This window comes from Seriola lalandi, unplaced genomic scaffold (genome assembly GCF_002814215.2).
Source record: "Seriola lalandi dorsalis isolate HSWRI2012SDOR001 ecotype SW California unplaced genomic scaffold, Sedor1 jcf7180002052086, whole genome shotgun sequence".
Taxonomy (NCBI): domain Eukaryota; kingdom Metazoa; phylum Chordata; class Actinopteri; order Carangiformes; family Carangidae; genus Seriola; species Seriola lalandi.
The window spans coordinates 702,056-727,043 of record NW_019522639.1 but is presented as its reverse complement, the minus strand read 5'-3'; the positions used below and the strand labels follow the sequence as shown (position 1 = coordinate 727,043).

The following is a 24,988-nucleotide window of genomic DNA, read 5'->3' as shown; positions in this document are numbered from 1 at the left end:
TTCACAGAGGATGTCAAGATAGAAGTGCTTCATGTCTAGATGTCTATTGATCCAGGGCTCAAGTCCTAATGTCAAAACACAACACGGATTTTACTGTTTGATTATTTATAGGAAAAAGGAGATCAAAATATGAAAAAGTGTAAATTGTTGGTATAGTCCCATGGGACCAGCTAGTGAAATGTTCTTCTTCCTGACTCCCTACATAGCTTAGTTGATATGAGCTTTTGTTGGGAGTACTTTGTTGTCAATAACTACAGAATGCGAATCAGAGACAAACACGCACCAGAGATTCTTTAAATACTAAAAATAATGCAGAAGGGTGCTTTGAACTCGGCTCCCTCCCAAGTTACTGTTCTCAGTATTGTGAGCACTTCTGTGAAGATGATGAAGGGGACAATCAAATACAGAGAAGCCTGTGTGGGAAGACACAATCCCTAAACACACATATACAGGGCAAAGCCCATCCAGAGAACATAACTACAGACACGCCACAGAAGCATTAACAATATGTATTGTAGCCTGTTATACAATATAATGAGCAGACATTTTAATAACTTTTATGTATATTGTATGTGGAGCAGACCAACCTGAGATTGATGAGACACTCAGAATTACCAACACAAGGACACACTGATTACACATTACTAGGCCAGGATCATTAATAACACAAATACACAAACCTTTCAAATGATGTATTATGTAGCAGATTTACTTAATAGACTGAGAAAGGTTGTAGTCCTCAATAATCCTGATTAATTCTTGAAACAGACGGAGGCCAGCTTCTCAGACTTGAACCAAAACCCACATTTCAACCTGCTCAAAAACATATTTCCTGCTTCTTAACAAAACATTATTAAATACATTTACATTGTTTTTAAAAAGAAGCACTCCATTGATTTAATATAAAGCTGGTCAACTTACAACAGACATATTCAGACAGGAGGGGTAAAATCAATGCAACAGAGGTTCTGACATAATGACTTTTGGTGTCTACCATGAAAAATTAAAACCAAGATAATGTTGGCTTCATCTAAAATGTTCTAAATTCAACATAGACATACAAATGTCATGTCAGTGTGTATTGCTGTGACCCTCCTCTAGCCCGTCCCCCTCCAGTCCTCATATCCAGTACCAGGTGGAGCTCATCAGAATCCTCATCACCACCAGTTTCTAGAGGGGGTTTCCTATACTTTATATACTATAAACACAGCTTCACCCCCTTTTCAAATTTGATGACATCATGATGGAGTCTAATTGACTTGAATTCTGGACTCAGAATGAAGTGTATCCTGACTGCAATTACTATAGGAAAAGTGTTGTTACAGATACACTCCGACAGATATGTTCTAAGTCAGATGGATATTAAAGTAACATTATAGAGGACATTATCACCTAACAGAAAAAATTAAATAATGAATGGTTAAATAAGCCTGCCTTGTACAGTAAATACCATGTTCTTCATCACTCTGTAATTCAGGCTTTCCGGCTATAATTCCCAGTCTCCAAATCCAGGCCGAGGTGATATCACTAGGGTCGTTTTTCAATCTGTGGAAAGGTCCCTCTGGTGCCGCTGTCTACGCTGAGTTTTCTAATAAACAATAGCAAACATAAGGGGTTTTAGCAAAGCTGGAGAGGTCGGATTTATCCCAAAAGGACATGTATTACAAGAATTACAACAGAGTATGATTATACCCAAAAATATCTTTATAAATTTAAAGGTATTATTGGGTTAAAAATCCCACGAGGACCAAACCCTGGTATCCCAAGCAGATTGACTTTATTTGTATGTTCCATGATAATTAATTGTCATCATCATCGCCAGGATCGCATCAGTTAACAATGTTATTGCCACCAGCTCCATTACCTTCACTGTCAAATTATATAATTAGATTATCTTAAACAGGCCAGTGACAACAGCTATAATCTGGTGTGTATCTTATTATCAGTTACATATTAATTAGCTTAAATACTGAGGACATTTTGCTTGACGGTGCTTGAACAGAAAAGCCCATTCCTGGCTTTACACATCACTGTGTAAGACAATAATGCATTGTATGTGACATTATTGTTTTAACTCCATAGAGGCTGCATGTACATAACAACTACATCGTGGTAACAATTCATTTGTTCGACAGCTCACAAGTAATCCAGCGGCATTAAATATTCAGCAAGAAATAAAACGAACATCCTGAAACGTCTCGTGAACATGATCATCGGTTGGAACTGAGAGAGCTACCCAATGATGACACTCAGGTAACAATCAGCTGACAGTAAATGTTTATGAAAAGTGTTACTTGAGTAGTTACTGCATCTCTAAAACTAATAATGACCACATTCGCATAGTGGACAACAAATATAATCTGACCCTGATCATGAAATTAGCCTTGACCCAGACACAAAATTGAATTGACACATTATAGTCATGTGATACTGATGTGATTATTAGCATTTGAGTTTTTACATACAATCATCATTTTGTTACTATTTTCTATTGTCTTTTGTGTCCACTTCAGGACAATAGACCACTACCTAAAGGTGGTGGGATATGCAACACAGAGCTGCTCATTATTCCAGTGCAAAAACAAAGGGTGCTGATACTGTATCACACAGACACAAGGCTCAGTAGAGGTACAATACAGTTTTTGCACAATGGAAAATTGCTATAATTCATTATAGAAAGAACAGCGAACATGTGTCTGTGGAGGAGAACAGACAGTAATATTGGCTGCTATTTTCAGTTCTGAGGGAAAAAATTCACATTAAAGTGTCTGAGGTCAGTCGTCAAAGGAATACCCTGAATTCTGGTTTTGATCCATTTTTACTTAATATAAATATATGTAAGCATGATCTGTGGAAAGTGCAGTAGCCCAACGTCAACAGCTACAGGAACAGCGTGAAATATAGTCAATGAATCCTGTTTTGTTACCTGATAGTTTATAGTTTTCACATTAGACTAACAAAGTGTTTCTGGAAATATACAACTGAAAATGCAGCTGGAATTCATGTGATTTCAAGTCAAACCAATTCTAGACATGTTTTTTTTTTCTTTGTTTTTTTTTTTTTTTTTTTTTACAGTGTTGGACAAACTTGGTATGACTACTTGATTCATCCCATGACCACAAGAGAGACAGTAACACAGTCATAATTGCTAGAGCATTTTATAAGATAGTCAAGTGATGATGTGGATAAAAATGTGGAAAACAAGAGCAGAATTTTGTGCCCACTAAAAAACAAAAAAAACTGTATATGGGCTAACTTTGGGCACAAGAAAACAGATGTGTATATTAGAGTGGTCTTTTTGAAATAGAAAACCAAACCACCTTCCTCTCTATCATTTTATTTGTAGTTTGTGTCATATAGAGCAACACAACCAGACTATGAGTTATGCAGTAGAAATGGAGGCTCAGTCACAAAATGCGAATTGCCTTTATCTTTATAACAGTGCCGTCATTTGAATGACTGAGGCTCCCATTGCTTGTGGTTATAAGTTCAGAAAGCTGCTGAGCAACATATACAAGTCCAGCCAGAAAGCAGGGATATGGACAATAGTGCTTCGCAACACATTCAGTCACAGTGAAAGGAAAATTATAAGATCAGTGGAGGCTTAGAGGATAAATGCACAATCACGTCAGACGTCACCACTCGTGTGAGTTTAAACTTTTACGTATGTTGCACTTTAAGCCACATGTTAACTAGTGATGTCACAGCAGGTGCTTTTTATCAGCTGCCAAAGACAAATCACCCGGTTTGACGTCACTGACTGTGTGCAGAACATACTCAAGTCTCAACCCACAGAGAGCAGGACAGCAGCTGTTTCTTACCCTGTCTGATTCACTGTCAGTTCAACCTTTAAATACAGCGCCACACGTCTGTACTGTCACAATATATTGGGCTTTGCTGCCACCAAGTGGACAAAAACCTGTTTTTTCCAGGTATAACCAAACATAACAATGTATTCGACACGCACTGGGGTGGATTTACACATGAACTGCACCTCAGTCATTCAGTCGATGTACAAAATGATCATTATAAAAGACAAAACTGTGCATTTTGCCAATAACGATCACTTGATAGGTATCAATGATTTTTGCTCCTGAGTAAATCCACCCTTTCATCAGCTTGTGTAAATGTTTGATGCAGCAGCACATTCCACCAGCACAGATCATACTATCGAATGCTGTGTGGACCTGGTGCCACCAACCTGTACCAGCTGCTCATGTCTATGCGCATGTGTGTAAAAACAGGCATTGTTTCTGTGTTGTTGTTGTTTTTGTTTTTTTTTGCTTTGGCATGTTAATGTTGGTAATGTCTGTGTGTGAAAGAGAACTGACACAGGAATGCAGCATTAACTGAAATCCTGAGCAAAAAAGTTGGCAACGTTGGACAAAAAGGCAACAAAGCAGGACAAGTTCCATGCTTTCAGTGTGTGTGTGTGTTAAGACGCTGCATGTGTGGGGCGATTATGGGTACTGGATTAATGTCACTCTAGTCTAAAATAAGCTGTTATAATGGCTGCTTTACTGCTGTGACTTAACATGCAAGCCCACCGGGGTGCAAAAATCTAGGATCACCTTTCGGAAAGTGGTCTCAGACTTTTTTGACCCCACTGTATGTGTGTGTGTGTGGTTTTGTGTAAGACTTCATGGGCACAAAGTTCTCTTGGCACAACTGAAGTGTCTGAGGACACACTTTAGACACGCTCCGAGATAATAAAACACCATATAAATATTCAGTAACAACACATATGAATGAAATATACCTGTTTGTTTAAAAATAAATAAATAAATGAATAAACCAGACTTGCAAGCAAGTATAACTGGGTCCAAGCACCCTTCTGCAATTTAGAACCGGAGGCTCATCGACCCAAGCTCATTGGGAAGCCAAGAGCATTGTCTGTTTTACAGAAATAAGAAATAAAAAATAAAAACAACAAAAAGACATGAAAAATTTCTGAAGCTTACAAAGGCATTTAGATTTCAGACATCACTTAAACAACCTGAAAAAATGTCTACTCAAGTATGCAGATGATATAAAAGTAGCAAATTACAGACTGAATTGTATTTTCTTGTTTTGTCACTTGTGGTGCCAAAGTACACAGATAGAAATGTGAAAGCAGTCAGATTTGAAATTGGAGTTCAGTACTAGTGATTTTAAATTTAAGTGGCAAACTGACTACATGAACAAAAACAAGTACTGAACAAAATCTTCCAAGCCAAATAACAAAATAACAATTCGAGTGATTGAAAATTAGTGACAGCAACATGATCTTAACCAGATTAACACAGAGGTGTGTTCGGTGCTTTTTAGTGCTTTTTTTGTTAAGGGGCATTGATGGAGACAATTTTATCCACAAGAGACTGAGATAATGATTAACAGCTGTAAAAATAATTGTCTTTTCATCTCACATTTTCACTCTTTCTGCCTTTTCAGTGGCTGTTTTTTCTTTTTCGTCCTTTTCCACCAAACGGAAACACACTCGTCCTTGTTGTTGTTTATTTTCTCTGCCGGTTTTCTTCCATTAATTATTTCGTCCATTAGTTTTCTTGTGCCCAGTTCAGCTTGATGTCCCCCAAAGCTACCAAAGATCCATCAGCCAGAATCAGTGGATGTGAATGTGTGTCAGTGTGTGTGTGTGTGTGTGTGTGCATGTGTCCCGTACGCCAAACCAGGTCAGCACTCATGCTCTACTTTTTCTTTACAGAAAGTTTCATTGAGAGGACATTCCCTGCTGTCACTGCTGAATCCAGGTTGGATGCTTGTTGTATATTTGTGTGCCTGTGTGTGTGTGTGTGTGTGTGTGTGTGTGTGTGTGTGTTCATTAACATGTCCATTATCTCTATCATTCAAAAAGTGTGTGAAGCATCATTTTTGCTTCATTCTCAGGAAACTCTTCATGTCTCTCAAACTTCATTCTTTCAGTGTGCTTTTCAGTATCATGTCCAAAGTAAGCAGAAAGAGAACGACGGAGACCCCTCCAACATCCAACAAAGTGGCTTTGAAGGGCACTATGCAGGGAAGGTGATGAAATGTTCATCTAACTGCTTCTTACTAGTGTAGCAAGTTTAGTGTGCTTTGTAAAGTATACGCATCAAAGCACTGACGGTTGTGTTGTCTGTGCCAATTGTCTCTCCCTGGGCTGATTTTCATTGAAAACATACCTTAATCCCTATGGATAGTTGTCCGTACCCTTGTCTGGATATGTCTAAAATATCTAAATTTGTGTTGACTGAGCATGGATCAATGCTTTTTGGCACTGCATTTCGCAATGGTAGCCATATTTGCCCCATAGCTATTAGTTGGCCCTGCACAATAGCTATTATTAAGTTACATGCATCTCTATGCCAGCGAACGTTTACACATTTCATAGTGAGGCGATGTTTTAGAGAGCATTGTTTCTTGTTTGCAGATGATCCTTCAAGAGGAGGGGATAGCAGCATGGCACAGTCACAGGGCTGGGCATTATTGATCATATCGTGAGTTTTATTTTTATATTGTAAAATGTTGCCTACACTAAAAATACAAAGCAATCAAAGGTCAAATTTCTATCTGTTTTTATTATGAGAGTGCCAGCTGAGCTCAATAGCTCAAGTTTTACTTCCCATGCAGTCCAATACTGTGGACATAAATGAGATAAAGAGGTTTTTTTCATGCTTAAACACATACTGTGTTATATAGTGTATTGATATTGGAGGAGGGTTTTCTGGTTATTTGTTTTTTTCTTCATACTGCACAGGCCTATCTTTGGGTACAAATAATTAAAACTATAGTACAACTACACAGGCATAACTGGTGGTCATTAGCACTTTACTCTAATCGGTATGAAAGTCACAACCCTTATTAGCAGCCTCTGCCTGAAGTCAGTGTCTTTAAAGGCCAATTTTGCCCACATCTTTTGCTCCTCTATGCACAGGGTGAATCCACTCATCAGGGTACACATTGAATTTGTTCAAGTCTCATTCTATTTCTTTCAAAAATATGTAGACATGAAATAGTGATAGGTCAAACACTTCATATAAGTGGGAAATATCTGGTTTATAAAGTCTTATCCAAGAGGAGAGAGTTCAGCCTGGAGGAGATGTGATATGTGGAGTAAGCAGAGATGAAATCTGAGCTCTGCATCTCCCGGAGCAGGGAGTGGTGTTATCACATATTCACCACTTTAAAAAGAGGGAAGGAATGAGCTGAAGGTGATGGCGGAAGAGAGGAGGGGAAGGTAATGAGAGATGCAGTGAACCTGTTTTGCTACAAGACTCTCTCACTTCACATATAACACAACACATGCTAATTGCAAAAAAAGGGTGTCGCTCCAAGCTACAGTGTTCGTGTTCTAAATAAAAGCAATAGATGTGTTGCTGAGGATTGCACCTCTGCACTTGTAGCTTATGGTTTTCCGAGCAGGGAGGCATGAAGAAGAACCACAGAAGAGGGGATGAAATGGATGGGAGAGTAGGTGGGAGCATGAGAAAGGAGGAATGGGGAAGGTTGAAAAACAGAGGAAGCAATCTCTCCCCTTTTTATGGAATTTTTTCTATCCGCTCCACGTCAGTAATAGATAGAGAGTGGCGGGGAAGTGAGGAGTAAGAGGGCATGAAGAGACATGGAGGAAATCAATGTTTCTCCTCTTTCATCGGCACTGAAAATGTTATGGTTGCTAGTCAGGCATTGTGTGAGGTTGTACAGTCAATCTTAAAGGACCTGAGAAAAAAACCTAATCTGTCCACGGGATCTATTTGATGATGTTACTAAGGAAACTATTTGAGTGTTATTTAGATTTCCTGATTTGATTCAAAGTCAGAGTTGCTGCTCAGAGGGTGTTTTGTCTCTGCCTCAAACCCTGTATCTTTGTTTTCTCCTCCTCTTGAGTTGATCCGTTTGATTATTCTGTTTTGTGACTTTTAAGAATCTGTATGAGTTATCTGTCAAATGGAAAACAAGGTTAAGTGCAATCTGGTTTGTCGTGGTCAGTATATTTTGTATTCTACTTCTTTTCTTTGTCTATTGTCTTCTTGCATTTGCTACTCTCCTCCTTTGGTGTTTTTTACATTTAGCTTTCCAACAGCGTGTCATGGTTTCTCTCCCTCTCTCTACAGTGCATTTTGCAATCCTTTGTTATCTCAACTGTTTCCTCCCTTGCCTGAAATATTGAATAATTCTTGTGTTTTTTCAACATTTTATTTTTTCAATAAGCTGTATTTTTAGGTTGTCACTATGTATTTTGATTTTAGCAAAACTGAACCTTCAAGCTTTCTAAACCCCCTTTTGCCATACCTCTGTTTCTTTTGGAAAAAATACCCACTACCACTCAGCTGGTTTGGAGTCTCTCCACTGCTCTCCAGTTGCTATCTTTAGACTTGTTACTCCTCCCACTCCTATTCTTGCATAGATATATCTGGAAATAGACAATTCTTCAGTCTTTGTATTCTTCCCAAGTATCTGATCTGTCACCACCTCTCACACAATCTCTGTGTAGAAAAGTCCAAAATTGCAAGGCTTTTCTTGCCTTTCCTCATTTCCTCAGACTCCATCTTATCTTGTCCCTGCACTTTCAGCTTTCATCCTCCTCTCTACCAGTGTTTCCTGCCTATTTTTTTACAGTACGCACTGAATCTGGTCAAATCCCCTGTAGCTGTCTCTCTCTGTAGACTTTTTTGTTTCTCCTCCCCTCTTACAGTGCATTCCCCTTTCCCTTCCTACTCCACTTCTCCTTCTCTCTCCTTGTTCCCTCTGTCCTTGATCATTCTGTCTATCACAGAGCTATCCTTACCTTTCATGCTTTGTTTTCACTGAATCCTATCGTCTGTTTCTGTAGTTGGTATGCTGTCAACCAACTCCTTCCTTTCAACTTCATTCAGTTCTCATTACATTCTTTCTTCAGGTCTATCAAATTTTATTTTCCCTCACCCCCCTCCTCTGTGATCCACTGTTCTCTCTCTGTTTGGTACCTTCTTTCATCTCCCTCAGCCTCTTAATGTGTTGATTTTCATGTTTGTCACATGTCGTCTCCAGCATGGCAGCTCTCCTCTCCGTGTATAATGAGGACAGGAAAGAAGAATGCGTCCTGGTAGGATGGAGGACGATCCCTCTCACCCTCCCTCCCCTCACCTCCCCCTCCACTGTCTTGCTCTGTTTCTTCATCCCTCTCTCTTCCTCCTCTTCCCCTGTCTTCCCTTCTCCTCACCTCCTCCTCCTGCTCCTCTTCCTCGTCATCATCCCCTTCTCCTTCTAGCACTCCTCTGGTCTCCTCGTTGTCCTGTCTTGAACCTAACCCAAGGAATCCTCCTCCTCCGCCTCCTCCTCCTCCCCCACCTCCACCACCTCCTCCTCCTCCTCCCCCACCTCCTCCTCCTGCACTTCCTCCTCCATCTTCCCTACCTCCTCCCAGCCCTCCCCCCATGCTTCTTGAATGAAACAGGCTGTTCTGGCGTCCTCCCAGTCTTCCTAGAGAGAATCCACTCCGACTGAGCACCAACCTCCCTCCCATACCCCCACCCCCTGGCCCGGCTGCCCTGATCCCTGCCACAGTAGCGTTCAGGAGGGCAGTGGTTCCCATCGGGGCCCTTAGCCTGGAGGGAAGACTGGAACTCGATGTTGTCCTCCGGCATCGAGGGCAGCTCTGGAGGAGGTAAGCTGAGTTGAACACCACAGGCAGAGCCAGAGGAGGTGGGTTGGTCACCTGGTTAGGGGTGGTGCTTGGAGGCCCAGAGATGGGTGTAGAGACGGTGGGGTTTGTCCCCCCACTTGTATCCAAGTCCATAAGGAGGGCTTCAGAGTAGCTCGGGACCATCTGTTGGTTACAGCGGATGTGCCATTCCAATTCTGTCATGTCCACTGTGTTGACCCGAGAGATGGCTCTGTAGCTGGTCCCGTTCAGACCAATTCCAATCGCAAGTCCTCCCGAGTGGATTCCATTCTCAGTCCCACCTTCAGTCCCATCCCCTCTTCCGCCTCCACCTGGTCCTCCACCACCCCCTCCTCCTCCGCCAGTATCCTCGTCCTCCCCGAACAGCTTCTCCACATGGTAGTGGACATATGCTGTGCGATATTCTGACACAACCCGCAGCGGCCATGACAGCAGAAAAGCTGAGGCTAGCCAGAACACCCTGTGCCTTGAAAACCACGGCTGGTGAGCAGGATCTGGGAACGCCAGGATGTGTTCACGGAAGTCCACATTCTTCAGGTGCATTCCCTCCCTGGCCTCCATGTAATCGTCAAGGCCCTCGTTCTCCCCAAAGAAGCGCGCTCGCTTGGAATAACAGAAGATTACAACACATTAGCTTTGTAAGAATTAGCACCGAAGCAACTGACAGTATTACCGGTGTAACAATCTGTCATAATCAATTTACTGAAAGAATGGCAACTCTCTGAAACCAAAAACCTAAGATTAAATGTGTAAGGAATGCTCTAAGGTAAGATGCATGTCAGGCTAACTAGCTTGCTACCTCCAACAGTAACCAGGCATTACTTCGAAGGCCAAGGAGCACATCTTTAACTAACAACATTAGTTTATGGGTTCACAGTGTTGACAGTGCCGTTTCTTTATTTCACGTCCTCTACATGGATTATCAGCTGGTGAGGATGCCTGGGACATACAGCTTTAGCTTTTGTCTTTCAGTACAGTATCATGTATTCTGCCATCCAGTGCATATCTAAGCCTCTTTAATCTTGTCAGCTATAAACATTAAAAGGTGAGCTGGTTGATGATCTCTTGATAGAAATAAGATAAGACTTCTAAATAGAAATGTTTAAAAAATGACGAACCAAACTATGAACAATATTAACTTAATTTTTGAGCAGCGCACCACAAAACTCATGAAGTCGTTTTTATCATTTTAGAAATATTTCCGAAATAGATACCAGAAACCATTTTACATGCCTTCCTACTAAAAACCTATTAAATCGGCTGCAGACTGTACAGAACTCAGCCGCCAGGTGTTTCACAAGGTCCAGGACAAGTTACCACATAACGCCGGTTTTAGCCTCCATGCACTGGCCTTCAGTGTGTTTAAGAATTGATTTTAACATCTTTCTGTTAACTTGCAATGTAGATGACCTTTTAGTTGCATATGAGCCATTATTTTAGTCTGAGATCCTTAGGCAGAGGTATTTGATCTGTTCCAGAGGCGTCGCTGAAAACTAGAGGTCACAGAGCGTTTGCAGTCAGAGCCCTGGAGCTATGTAACGTGCTGCCTGAGGAAATCAGGTCAGCAGAATCAGTGACCTCTTTTAAATCTCCTCTTTAAACATACTTTTATTGGCTTCCCTGATTTTACTTGATTTTGCCCTGTTCTTTTGCTGGCAACGCTGTGATTGGTTTGTGATTTATTTGACTTGCTTATTACTGTATGGGAAATTGTTTTTATGATCTGCTTGTTTTGAAATTGTTGCATTATGTGAAAAACTCTGTAACGTGGGTTTGGAAAAGTGCTCTATAAATAAAGATTATTATTATAACAGGTCACACTTTGAGTTCTGTCGGTATGTTACCACATTTTATTGGCAAATAACCAACTGATTACTTTGATAAAATGAACATAATGAGTAGTTGCAGCCCTCATAAGAACAGAGTAGAATTAAATATGATGTCTTTTACCAGATATTACCTGGGTGAGGTAGGCAGCTTCAGCACGTGCGCTAGAGAAGCTAAAGAGCAAAAAAAAATCTGTTAATACCTTGTTTATCCCCCAGAATAATAATCTTAACACCAAATTTTTTGATTTATTGTATTGGGGGTTTAACCTGAAACACTTGGTGAAACGGAGGCGAACAGCAGGGTGCAGTTGAAGGTCCAGCAGCTCCTTTGATACGTCTTTGACACCATAACGGGCGTAGTCAAACTCTGAACTGGAGGCATGAGTGTTCACCCGCTCATGGTAGACCTGAGGAAGGAGGGAGCAGGGCATGGATGGAGGGAAAGGGAGTGATAAAAAGGGAGAGGAGGCAGGAGAACGGATGGGCGGTTGGAGAAAAGAAGGTTTAAGTTATTGGGAAGACATTTTAATGTTCATATACGTATCAGCAGCAATAAAGCATGATAACTAAACAGAATGATATTTTTCTTACTGCACACAGCCCCGCTACAGGAGAAATTAAGATATGCATAGCAGTTATTATAAACGTTTTCAAAATCATAACTCAAGGTTGAACAGTGCAGCTATTAAAGAGAAAAGAGAGCAAGTGAGAGAAAGTATTAGTGTGTGTGTTAGGAGGAGTTCCCCTCACCTGTGTGGTTGTGTATGCATCTCCGTTGCGGTATCTTGTCACCTGTCTCGTCCTCCTCACATAGTGGTAGCTGATGGCCTTCCACCAAATACAGGGTGTGGCCTGCTGAAGTCTCTGCACACGCTCGTACACTTCCTGTGTCAAAGGGGTGAATGAATAATAAAAATCTCTTAATTGCCAGATTAAAAATAATGAAAGAAATTGCCAAACTTCCTACAACTGACTTTAATATTTTGAAAAACATGTTTTCCATCAGCACTTTTGTAAAGATTTCCTCCCAAACAAACTTTTTAAAAAATGAGGGTGAACAATCTAAAATATGAAGAAGTAACACTGTAGTTTTTGCAATTGCAGTGCTAGGAGAAACAAACAATTAAGGTCCTATTGTTTGAATCAAGCATAGTTTAATTTGTGTAATCTGGTGCAAAAACAGCACGTGCCAAGGTTTGTTTATGGTGTTATGATTTGCTTTTTACTCTCTATTTAATGCTGGCTTCACCATATGATTTGTGCCCTTGACAGTCCGGACTGACATAAAAAATGTTTTTGTTTTTGGCAGTGGCAGATGAACAGTGAGCACTGTTCTTTCGAAGCAATGTGTTCCTGGAATTCCTGATAATAGACAGAACCGACCAGAGTGGACAAAAGATCGACTGATACCCTCAGGTCAGCTTATTTCCATATGAGTGGGCATTTTTATTTTTTCCCACACTCGAGTAGAAGATTTAGAGTAAAACACTGAAGATTTTTGACTCTATTGCATTAAACAGACTGTTTAGGGGTTCTAATTATCCTGTATTTTCTCTGCACTGCAACTGTCAGCACTGACACTTAATATGACACCATTTTATTTACTTATGCTCTTTATTTTTTTCATTTTGCTGACACTATCATACAACAAGATCCAATGAGTAAACAGATAGTGTCTGGCTCAAGGTCATAGATCTATTGCTAGAATGCTACTGCAGCAGTGGACTCCACAGTCTGTTGAGTTTTGGGTTTACTTGTTTTTTCAAGCTATTGGACTACCTTGCTCATAGCTGAATTCAATGCTAAAACTGGCTATGACAGATACCTGGAATTCAGCATGAGCCAACATGGCTGTCTTGGAGAAGCAATGCCAACACTCCACCAGGTACACCACATAAAGCATAGCCAGGAAGGCCAGGGGGATGTAGACGTAGCCACTAGAGCACGGACTTTCCAGGTGCAGGATGTCGTTATAGTAGGCCGCTGAGGTGGCATCGTCATCAGCCCCAAGAGGTATGGAGGAGGAGCCGAGAACGGGGACCCGACAGAGAGCGCACCAGGCGAGTGTTGCAAAGCAGCCGTACATTAGGAGGGTCAGGAGGAGGCACTTCCAGTGGGACTCCCGACACAGGGAGGAGGCCAGAGACTGTTGGACTGGCCGTTGCTGTGGGGACACAGAGAGAGGAGAGATTAGATGCTGAATGCTGCTGACTGCTCCATGAAGAAGGCACTAGGCCAAAAGTTTGCTTCTTATTTCTTTGCAAACGAGTCTGTGAATATAGTTGTAAAACATCTTCTGTGCCTCTAAAGGAGCTTTGTACATTTTTAGAAAAACACTGGGCTTGGATTTGGAATCTACCACTTTTAGCAGAAAGCCTGCAATACAAACTGAGGAACATGGAAGCAGTAGAGTCCAATCTAACATCATGTTGTTCATACAGCATTTACAAGCAACTGTATCAGAAAACTGTTCACATCAGCCTCTGAGTGGTAAACCCTAATCTGAGATATTTAGAATTCCCAGCAGCTACAATATTTCGTAAAGAAATACAGAAGCATCAACAAACAGTTGGTAAAATGGCTGCTAAACCACCATCACTTGCAGTTACATTTAAATAAAATTCAGTATTGACACAAATGTAATCCATTCAGCTCAGTTAAAAGGATTTATACACTGTTTAAATGCTTAATAGAGCAGAGGCGGATATTGTAGGGTAATCTAAATGACATGACTAAGAGGCGAGCAGTGGGTGTAAGACTCTTGGAATAATGAGAAAACTGGAATATCAGGATGTTTACCTTACCTTCTGCCACCATGTAAATGCAGCATAACTAAAAATGTAATTGAGTTGCATTATGTGAGATATAGTATGTAGTGATTTTGGAGCTTGACCCATACTACTAGAAGTCAGGGTATCACTGGTACAGGTATTACTGGTAGCTGCGCCGATTAAGACCTGACTGTTTTATTCTGTCTCTTGCAAGTCCCCCAACATTATAAAAGCACTAACTCACTGGAGTACTCTTAATGTATTTTGAGTGTGAACCACTTTGCTTCTAGTCTCACCAGCTGTCACAAGCTACAGTCTATTTATGCAGAGACATCCTAATAGTGCTACGTGCAAAACTTGAGTACAGCTTTTTTTCTGATTCAAGAACCATTTCAATAGAGTTGGTGCTTTGTGCTTTTACAATTTCCATAACACGTGTAACATGTGTGACGACTTGTTTTAACACTGAACATGACACATTAGCCAAAATTTAGGTGAAAGCAGATTGAGCTGAGCCAGAAGATTTTTTTATTTATAAATTTCTACGTTCTCATGTTAACAGGCAAGACTATAATAAATAATATAGTATGCTTCACAGAGTTAATATTTAATCATGTCTGACATATGAAAATGAACGCAGCTATCGTGGTAACAGCAAATATTTGTCATGGTAGCAACACAGATTTTATCTACCTGGTGACGACCTGGTGAGTTTTTAATAATCATTAACTTCCTGTTTGGTAAACAGTGTCATATTTCAGACCAAGTGTGTAAGCTGAGGTCTTGCCCGAAGGAATGCATTACACCGCCTCATACCCATCATCAACCCATATGATAAGTGCTGCATATTAGACACACAGACACACACACACAGTTTATGTCTCTCTCTAAGTGCACACTCTGACACAACCTCAGTTGCACTGTGAAGACATCATATTACAGTGCACTCAAACACACACACACACTCAAACACACACACACACACACACACACACACACACACAGTATGCATTAGATACACAAACATGGATAGTCTAATGTGCCCCCTCTTCTCTCTCTTGCCATCGCTCTATCCGTGCACACACCAGCGTGCACGGTCTCAGCATTGTAATGCAGCCAGCGGAGAGTATGTGAATAATTTAGATGAGAACGATGCTTCTAGACTGTTCTCTAGCTAACTGACTCCACTCCAACATCAGCAGCGTGTCACTGCTGCTGCAATTTATGTGTGTGAATGAGTTTGTCTCTGCATGTCAGAGACAAAGAGAGAGGGAAAAACACCCTTAACACTCACCTGTGCCGTTTTGTGCAGGATAACATGTGTGTAAGGAGTGTTTATTTATTTGTCTATACTTGCATGTGCCCCCCATTTGTTGTTGTTACGCTCTGCCTCGTACTGAATGTGACATGGCGAAAGACCAACACAGCAGATGAAAAAAAAAAAGAAAAGAAAAAGATGGGATGACACCAGTGTCCTCTCCTTCTCTGCCTGTCCTGTCAGCACATCACTCCCTCCAGCTATCCAACACACATGCCCCTCTCTCTTTATCACTCCCTCCTTCTCTTCCTCTCTCGCTCATACACACTTTCATTTCCTTCATTGTCTCCCCATCCAGCACAATGCGGCCACAATTTGCTATCCACTAGTATATTTGGCTGGCTGCAACACACACACATACACACATGCACTGGCTTTCCTGTTTTGTTTTTTTTTGACTACTGTATGTCAAGGGCAAGTGGTGAAAGGCGGAGTGAAGGGCACCTAAACTTAGTTGGTCTCTAGAAATCCCTCTGCAAAAGCTGAGGTACTTAAAAAACAAAGACAGGAAAATTATCAATGGCATCAATTCAAGATCACATTTTTCACTTCCTGTCTGCCTTTTTTTCGCCACACGCCCCTTCCTTTCATAACATAATCTTTTTTTTCTCTTCCCCGAATCTTCCCTCCCACCTCTAAGCATTTACTCTCCCATCCCAACCTCAGCCTCTCTCCTCCCCTTCCACCTCACCCCACATCTCCTCTGTTACATCCTCTCTGAAAGTCTGTCTCTAAGTGGATTGATTGGGCTAAAAGTGTAATGTAGATAGAGAGAGAGAGAGAGAGCGAGAGAGGCAGGGAAAGAGGGTATGAGGAGCGTGAGGGAGACAGAGAAACGGTCATGAACTTTTCATGAAAGCAAGTATGAAAGAAAGCAAAATGAGAGAGAGAGAGGGAGACAGAGAGGGAGAGAGACTAAAGAGAAGGCAGCAGTGACAGACTGCACCTGTCTCCAGGGAAGTCCACTGCCAAAATCCATCCCTCTCGTCCTTTCCTGCCCCCCCACCCCGCCTCCCTGTTTCTCTCATTTTATTTTGCTGGCTCCAATTCTCTCCTGCCCTTTCCCTCTTACCTTCTGCAGATTAATGCTGCCAAAAGAAGAGAATATTCTAGCAATAAAAAAAAAGAACCTGCGTGGGTCTCGGCCGACATTTTCATCAATGCCCAGTGAGGAGGAAATCCGCCCTGCGACAGGAGTCAAATTATACCTGTATGCACTTATTAGTATTTGTCAGTGAGAGCAGTTCTCTTTCCCATAGGAAAAGACTGTGCTGCTAAAATAAAAAGAGAGAACAATTAACTGTGGCCTGACAACACCTGCTGGTGCAAAACTCTGCAGCTTTTTGGTTGTGTCATGTTCCTCTTTCTGTTTCAGCTGAGTCTGTTGAGCCTCGGCTCTTGTCTCAGGCAGGAAGAGATCAAAGGGAAATCTCATTCTCCGTGAAATCATTATGAAAAGAAATCTATACAGCCTCGTCTGGAGGGTGTCGACTTTCATTTTTTCATACTGAAAGTTTGGACCGCCCTCTTTGAACAGGGCTGAGACAGGGCAGGTCTTACATGACAAATCTGACAAATTCATTGACTTAAATGCGGTGCCTAAATTTTCATTAGACAAATCATTATCTAACACTAGGCTGAAAATGCTGATAAGACAGCTGTCTGAAGAAGAGCCCACACAATCAACATGATTCCTTGACTCCAGGCTGTTTTTTGAACGCAAATAGTTGTTTTTAAAGAAGCACTTCAGAGCTCTGCTTGGATTTTGCAGGTCCTGCACATACTCTAGTTTTTTCTACTGACACTTTTATTGATTGGATTTCATTCTTTTATAATCTTTTTTTTAAATTTGGAAAAGCATAGCATCAGTATTGCTGCAATACACATACCCTTATGTGTTTCATCCAGGTGGGTAGCTCTGCCTTTAGCCACAGCCTTTTTTACTTGCTGCCAGAAGCAATCCTATCAGTTTCTTATCGCTGATATTACACCCTTCAAATAAGATGTATCACATCAAAAAGGACTGCAGAATCCAAATATGTTATCTGTATGTATGTTACTGTTATAATAGTTTTATGAATTTCCTTCCAATAAAAGGCACAAATACCTGGCAATTCCAGAAAATATGGAAATGATTGGCATCATCTATCCCACACAGTGTCCAACATCTACCACCTCCTCCACTGATGTTTTTGCAAGGGCGTAATAAACAACCTTACAATATTTTTCAATAGAATTCTCCCCATGTCGTTAAACTAGTTGAATTCGCTTGTGCTTGACATATTCTGCCCCAGCCCTCCATCCTTTCCATCCTTCTCATTCATATGCAATGTATATTCAGACTTAGACTGGAGAATGCTATTATACATTCTGGAGATAATCTTATTACAGGTTGTGGATTTGGATGTTGACAGTAAATGCTGACAGTAGTTGACAGTATTTTCATGATTCCGGTGCCTCGTCTCTAAAGCTGCACCCAACTTCTGGTCAAAATAATGCAGAACTCGGACTATAGAAATCATTTTGTCCCAGACCATGTTTTTTCATATGGTTTAAAAACTCTTGAATATCCCACTGTCAACAAATGTAAAATAATCAGTCTACCCTTTGTGTTCCATTTTTCTATCATCACATCTTTTTGGAATAAATTTGGTATCGTAAGCACACCATCCTAACAGTTTAGATGATTCATCTAGTCAACATAATTTTAATTTCTCTTGCCAAGTTTTCAATAATGTATTCATCTTTCTTTATCATCTTCTTTGTAATTCAGTGTCTGCTAGCATCACTGCTAACGGTATCCCTTCTTTTAATTTCTTTCCCTTTTGCCGAGTATGTTGGTACACACAAGCAAATTAATGGCCTTAACTGTGCTGCACGGTAGTATTCTTTTACTGTAAGTAGAGGAGGCCCATGCCACGGCATTCCTTTCTTATTTGCAAAGTTTTATACCTGATCCTGGCTTTTTCCCCACAATTAGTACCTGGATATCAACCTGTCCCACTCCATACACTGTATCTTCACTGGGAGAGTCTAAAAAAGATATTGCGTTCATGGCAAAAAATGTATTTCAATTGACTCTTTTCTGAACTCAGATTTAAAAAAGGAATAACATTTTTATCTTTGCATTAATTGCACCGTGGTTAAGGTCAAATCATTTTGAGATATCTTTAGGCAGGTTGAAACCCAGCTACCAGATTGATTCTGCATCCAATTTCAAATTATATTTTACTCTAATATGGCTGGATGGGCTGTAATTAAATGTGATTACCTTAGTTTTCTGTATATTAATCTTGTAACCTGAGAATGCCCCATATTTTTCTAGAAGGATCAGTGGTTTTGGGAGTTTACTGTGTAGGCTGTGTTGGATATATCAATACGTCATCAGCAAATAGAGCCAATTGTTGTTCCCCCGATAACACGCCTATCCCCTTGATATTGACATTGTGCCAGCTCCATCGGCTTGATGGTTCGGTAAACAGGGAAGAGTGGTGAGGCACAGCAGCCTTGTCTGGTTCCTCGTTGTGGGATGAATAAATTTAACAAAACGCCATTAATTTTTATCCTTGCAGATGGTTTCTTGTACAGTGCTTTAAATGTTTCAATTACAGACACATGAAAGCTGAATTTTGATAACATTTTGTATGAGACAGACCATCGGACTGAAAGTCAGTTTAAACTTTTAATGGCTGTCTCTATTTTCTGTTGTGTCCAATAATGTGCAGTGTTCTAATATTATCTTGTGTTTGCTGAATTGTTTGTTGAGACAGTGATAGTGTTAATAAGTTTAATGTTTACTGTTTTGCATTGCGTTGCATTTTGAATGAATTAATAAATAAATAAATAAATAAATGAGATGCATTACTTAATTCTCATCCATCCCAACTTAAAAAAAAGGAATATAATATGTTGTAGACTTGTGGTACACAGATCCTTCAGAACGACATGCTGATGACTCTCAACACAAAGGCATCTAATATAAGTAGCCTATATTGGGTATATTATCTCCCTCCCTCCAATCTTTCCTTTCCACTTTGTAATTAACTGAAAATTTAATTTGGAAAATTCTACATTTGAGGTTTAGACATTTTTACAAATCCCTCCTTGTATCAAGGGGCTCTTGTAGAAAATGTGTATTTTCCTCTCCCCCTCTGTGTCTGTGCTCATACTGATTCAGCTGGTTAGGTGTGACTGGAGCAGCTATAATTAGCAATCCTAGCATGTGGGTGGCAAATGAAGTGAGGAAGTGAGGAAAGGAAAATGTGCTGTTGATGCCTGCAGTACACTGTTAAAAATGATGTGTCATTTCAACACAATTGGAAAGAGTCGTTCAGGATGTCAGGTTTTCTATTACCCTCTGGAACAAGAAATTAATCGTTGGCACTTGATGAGTTAGGGAAATAAAATGTATCATCATATGCTCACTAAAAAACCCATCATTCCTCTATTACAAATAAATTGTTCAGTGGAGACTGAATGACAATTATCAGCAGGTAAGATGCAGGTCTTCTGTTAATAAATGAAATACAATTGAAAGCAGTAGTCAGCCTACATTTCCGCTTGAATTCACATCAGTTACAATACTATAGATACAAATGGTGACAAATATTCACAGCAGAATAAAGAACCAAAACATTTATTGAAACTTTTAAAACAACCCCTGTAGCACAGTTTACTATTATGCAGCCTGTCTGCATGATCAGTTCCAATAGTCTTTGTTTTACCAATATATGGTAAAAAAAAAAAAAAAAGTCTCACTGGTCAGTCACTTTTTGTTTCTCAATTACATCTCATGACAAAAACAATATAGGAACCACAGATTTGATAAGGATTAATAAATACATCAAATTTCATATTTATGTTAAATATTAGTCTCAGGGCAATGGGAGCAATGCTGCAAACTGCCATCTTATTAGAGGCAGGTGAAAATAAGTTGAAATTAAATCAAATGACCAACTAATTCACAACACTTGTAAAGTGCAGCAACCCATTCATAGCAACTTGCAGGTGCCTTCACACTGAATATTAGCTCTTATGAAATTTCTGTCCAATTAAACATCTGCAAAATAACTTGTATAAAAAGATGTTAATATGCTTTGTGTTTTAGATAAAGCACAGAAAAAAAAATACAAACTTGGTTGGTATTAATTCTAGATGAAGTGTTTTGCTTTGAATATTACATGGACATACGATCCCCAGGAAAGCAGTGTTTCCCACAGCACATTTGCTGTTTTATTCTGTCTTCTCCTGTTTAGCAACTGTGCTCTTATTTATCTTATGAAACAAATTCTCTAATTCCCATGATGCTAGCCAGGCTGCTGTTGTTTACTGTTTTCAATTCTTATTGCAGACTGCCTTTTCTATCCATCCCCCATCAAAACTGTCAATGTTCACTTTTTTGTGTAAAAATGGCTTCATTTAAGGGTTGCACAATTCTATAGAAAATTACAATCATGTTTTCTCTATTTATTCATGAAACCATTTTCAGTCTGGTGTGGTGAAGCACTGATAGGGTTCCTGTTATAGGGTTAGGGATGTGAGGTCGAGGATTTTGGGGTTGTTTGTAGCTGTAATATTTGTCATACTGCATTTTGTTTTTATGTTACAGTAGATAGTGGCACAGATTTTGTGTAACCCTGAGGTGCTCCAACCATGGCAAAAATCGCTAGCAAAGCACTGTATGTGCTTTTGACAATCATCGTCTTTCAAAGATAAGTCTGGCAATATACTGTTTTTTCTTACTCCACAAATCCAATCACAAAGCCTAAACTAACAATGTTTAGTCGTTATCTCAATACTTTTGGACTTCCCGATCCAGTCTGGCATGAGGCCATTTCTTCCTAGTGATGAAGTGAATCTTTAAGAGAAGGTAACAAATATGTAAAAAATGGGATGACACCAGCTCTAATCTTTAAATGAGAAGTTCTTATACAACATAAGGTGTTTCTTTCTTTCAGTACAAGCATAATGTTTCTGTCTGAATAAATTTGTTCCCTCTTTTCTTCTTGCAGGTTTTTCTTGATTCTGATTTTGTTCTCATTCTTTATTTTGTTTTCACTTTATTTCTATCATGGCACTCATAACTCTCTCCCACTTTAGATTTGTCTTTTTCCGACCCTCTTCCTGTGCACGGTTCCTCATTTGGTGGAACTAAGTCTTATCATCCGTTGATGAAACATGTGGAAATATTTAAATCACTTTGTTTGATGCAACAGACTTCCCTGCTAAAATATGGCAGAACCACTTCCAAGTTAAACTGAGAATCATGTAGCTCTACTTCACTTTTAACAACGCTTGTGTGAGTGTTCATTCAAACCCATGTGAGTAAATAAAGTTAAAAAAATATGAGTGTGCAAGTGCTTGAGAATGAGAGTCAAGTAGCGAGACATGGGAGGATGATGCTGTACACTCCTTGACAGACAGGAAGGAGATCAGGAGAGGAAGATGAGAGAGTAATGGAGGCAGAGAACACATGCAGACTGAATTCATTGCATTACATTGCACTGTCTGCACTGTAGGCATATGGATAAAGACAGGAGAGTGGCAGAATGAAGTGAAAGGCATCATTTAACAGGCTTACTGACTCCACATATTATGTGCCTAAGGCTTTAAATTTCAACCAAAAGTATCTAATGTCTTCGTTAAACCAGCCTTATAAGTAGTTAGACAATATTTAGAGCTAATTAGAGCTAAAACGATTAGTCGATTAATTGACTATCCAATCAATGGAGAATTAATGGCCGCTAGAATGAAATGTCTGGATTTGCTGCTTTTTAAGGTTCACGGAAATTGCAATGCATTTTTCACTATTTTTTACCTTTCACACAGAAAAAATCATCAAATAATCAGAAAAATAACAGTCTGATTAACTGACAATGAAAATTAAAAGTGTGAAGGAGTGACCAAGACCCTAGCCTATGGAGCAAGTACCCAGTTCTGTCTCACCTGACCAGCAAGCGTGACACCAACATATTGCCACTGGTACATACGTCACGACACACCCCACCTTTCTGCTCAACTCCACACAACTCCATGCAGCAAATATGTGAATAATTTGTACTAGTAGCCGATATCAGACTACCTAAGTAAACCCCACTGTGTATTTCTTCCTCTGTAGTGTAGCCACTTCCTTATCGTCCACTGCATCACATACACTAGTCTTGCTCTTCCTCTAAGGGTATAGACTGTCATCATGTTAAGCGGCAATAATGTAATAAAGTTTTTTCAATCATAACCTACTGTATTTATCAAGGTTATATTATTATAAAGGGGATGTGTTTGAATAAATCATGCTGCGGACCAAAGTATAGTAGTAGAGGAGGCAGTGAACTGCTTAGGACGAAGAGGTTACTTGCTAAAGATGTGTGTGAGTGTGGTGGGGGGCAGCAAAGTGTTGTACTGAAAACTGTAGTCATATTCAAGGCTCCATAGTTCATGTGTAAACTTCAGACAGATATCATTTTAAGTCCATTGCATTATAATGGTTCAGGAACAGGAGGATTGTTGGGGGAGACCTGTACAAGGACGGTGATAAATGCTCAGGAGGTTGGTATATTTGATTGGAAAATATACTGCAGAATAAAACACACTGCCAGTTATATACTAAATTCCCTGTAAAACACTAGTGTAAATAAATAACCATACTGGCTGGAGGTGTTACTCAGTGATCTAACCATTCACGTGTGTCAGTGTAATTTTGGCAGAAATGGTGGGTGTGTGGCTCAACTGTGATGTCACCCTCTAGTGTATTTCAGTGGTGACAGCTGGCAGATGGTCATACTCTACTATAGACTAAACCACCTCTCCCAAGCGTAACACATCATACAGCGTTGCCAGACATATCACATCAATACTGTGGCTTTATTTCTAGTCAGGCATTTAGAGTTCCCTCCCCTCTCTGTTTACCTAAACCACAGCCTCATCTCAATTCATATTAAAGCCAAGGTCCTGTTCCGTGTCCTTGCTCTAGAACAAGGCATGAAGGACTTGGGAGCAAAACGTGACTCGCTCACGTCCACAACAGCAACGACAGGTTTTGTCAATGAAAGACCAGGAGTCGACATATGTGGTGTGTGATGTAAAAACGACGACCAGCAATGACATAAAAATAGAAGGTGATTCTTGAAGGGGTAAAAATATGCGCAACTTTACACTAACTGGTTTCTTTCTAGCCACGTATAAACAACCACGTACTCGTGATGGGAAACGGAAATTTTTTTTTTTTTTAAATGTCCTTCCTTACCTGCTCTCGTCCTGACCCTTCCTCCAAAATGGGCTCTTCTGCGGTGGCCGTCTCCTCCTCCGTCTGCATTTTCCCTCTTGCCACTCCTTCCCTCCTTAGAATCAGGCAGCTCCCACCCCGGTACCGTCCGAAGGCAGGGACCTCCCCGGCGGAGCAGCGAGCTCGGTCACCCCATCCGCCGCAAGTCGGTATCCAATTTCACGATGGCGGGGCCTGCGGCAAATAAGCATCATCTACTCCGGATTTAGCAGCACCCACTCGCCTCCTCCGTGTCTCTCCACCTGCTATACCGCTCAGTTCTCCTCTTCTACCCGCTCCATCCTTGCTCAGAGCCAAATGTGACAACGCACCCAAAGTCAAAGCCCGTCGCCCTCCCTGCCTAAACCGTTTTCGCTGCCGCTGCTTGCCTCTCGTGATGCTGGAGCTACGAGCGTGCGTATGTGCACGTGTGCGCGCGTGACCGACAGCGCAGGAGAGCCAACCACAGCCAAGGATTTCACCACCTGCAGCTGCACAAATGAAGCAAGACACTCATGAGCACAAGATGCTTATAAGGTTTTAGCGAGCAACGCAGAGGATAAATAGGAGGCGTCGAAGCACGTAAATGACAGCAGCGGTGACTGTCATTATTCAGCTTTGTTTGGCCCTGGTTGCACCTTGCGTCGGGTCTCCGTTGACGTCATATACCAACATCCCCACCCCCATCTATTCACCTGAGTACACGCACAAGCGCGAGTCTCCCCTGTAGAGAGAGACAGGCACAAAGTCAGGGGCAAGCATCCATATCCTGCCAAAAAAGCCGAATTAAAATGGCCACTGCTACTATTTATCAACCTGTCTTAGGAAAACACACACGCTCCAAATATTTTAACACAGAAGCCCAAAAATCACATGCTACAATTATTTCCGTGTATTAATAAAGGTTTTATTTTAAAGAAAATATCAAAATCCATCAAAATATTTGGTTTGTGAGGAATAAAATAAAGGAATGTGGTATGGCGATAATTGGACAAAGACTTGAATAATGTGACAACTGATTGAAGATGATGGTTTTGTGTATTCCTGGTGACTAGTAGTGCCAGTAGGATGTCCTGAAATTTACAAACAAAAACAGGTTCAATTATACTGATGGTACAGCAACTGAACTCAGAGGTGTGAGATTTAAATTTAATTTTTTGGTTTGAGACA

At 40.5% G+C, this 24,988-nt stretch overlaps 1 protein-coding gene across 1 annotated transcript; it reads right to left on the bottom strand.

Annotated features, from left to right (window-relative positions):
* Nucleotides 1-493: 493 nt before the first annotated feature.
* On the bottom strand, nucleotides 494-24,556 carry LOC111649905 (transmembrane protein 151A-like). The gene is made up of 6 exons (XM_087172137.1): nucleotides 23,801-24,556; nucleotides 13,295-13,633; nucleotides 12,220-12,354; nucleotides 11,737-11,876; nucleotides 11,601-11,640; nucleotides 494-10,243 (listed from the first exon to the last, which is right to left on the bottom strand). The coding sequence occupies exons 1-6, from the start codon at nucleotides 23,867-23,869 to the stop codon at nucleotides 8,990-8,992; spliced, it is 1,977 nt and encodes a 658-aa protein (XP_087028263.1). The 5' UTR covers nucleotides 23,870-24,556; the 3' UTR covers nucleotides 494-8,989.
* Between the last annotated feature and the right edge of the window lie 432 nt (nucleotides 24,557-24,988).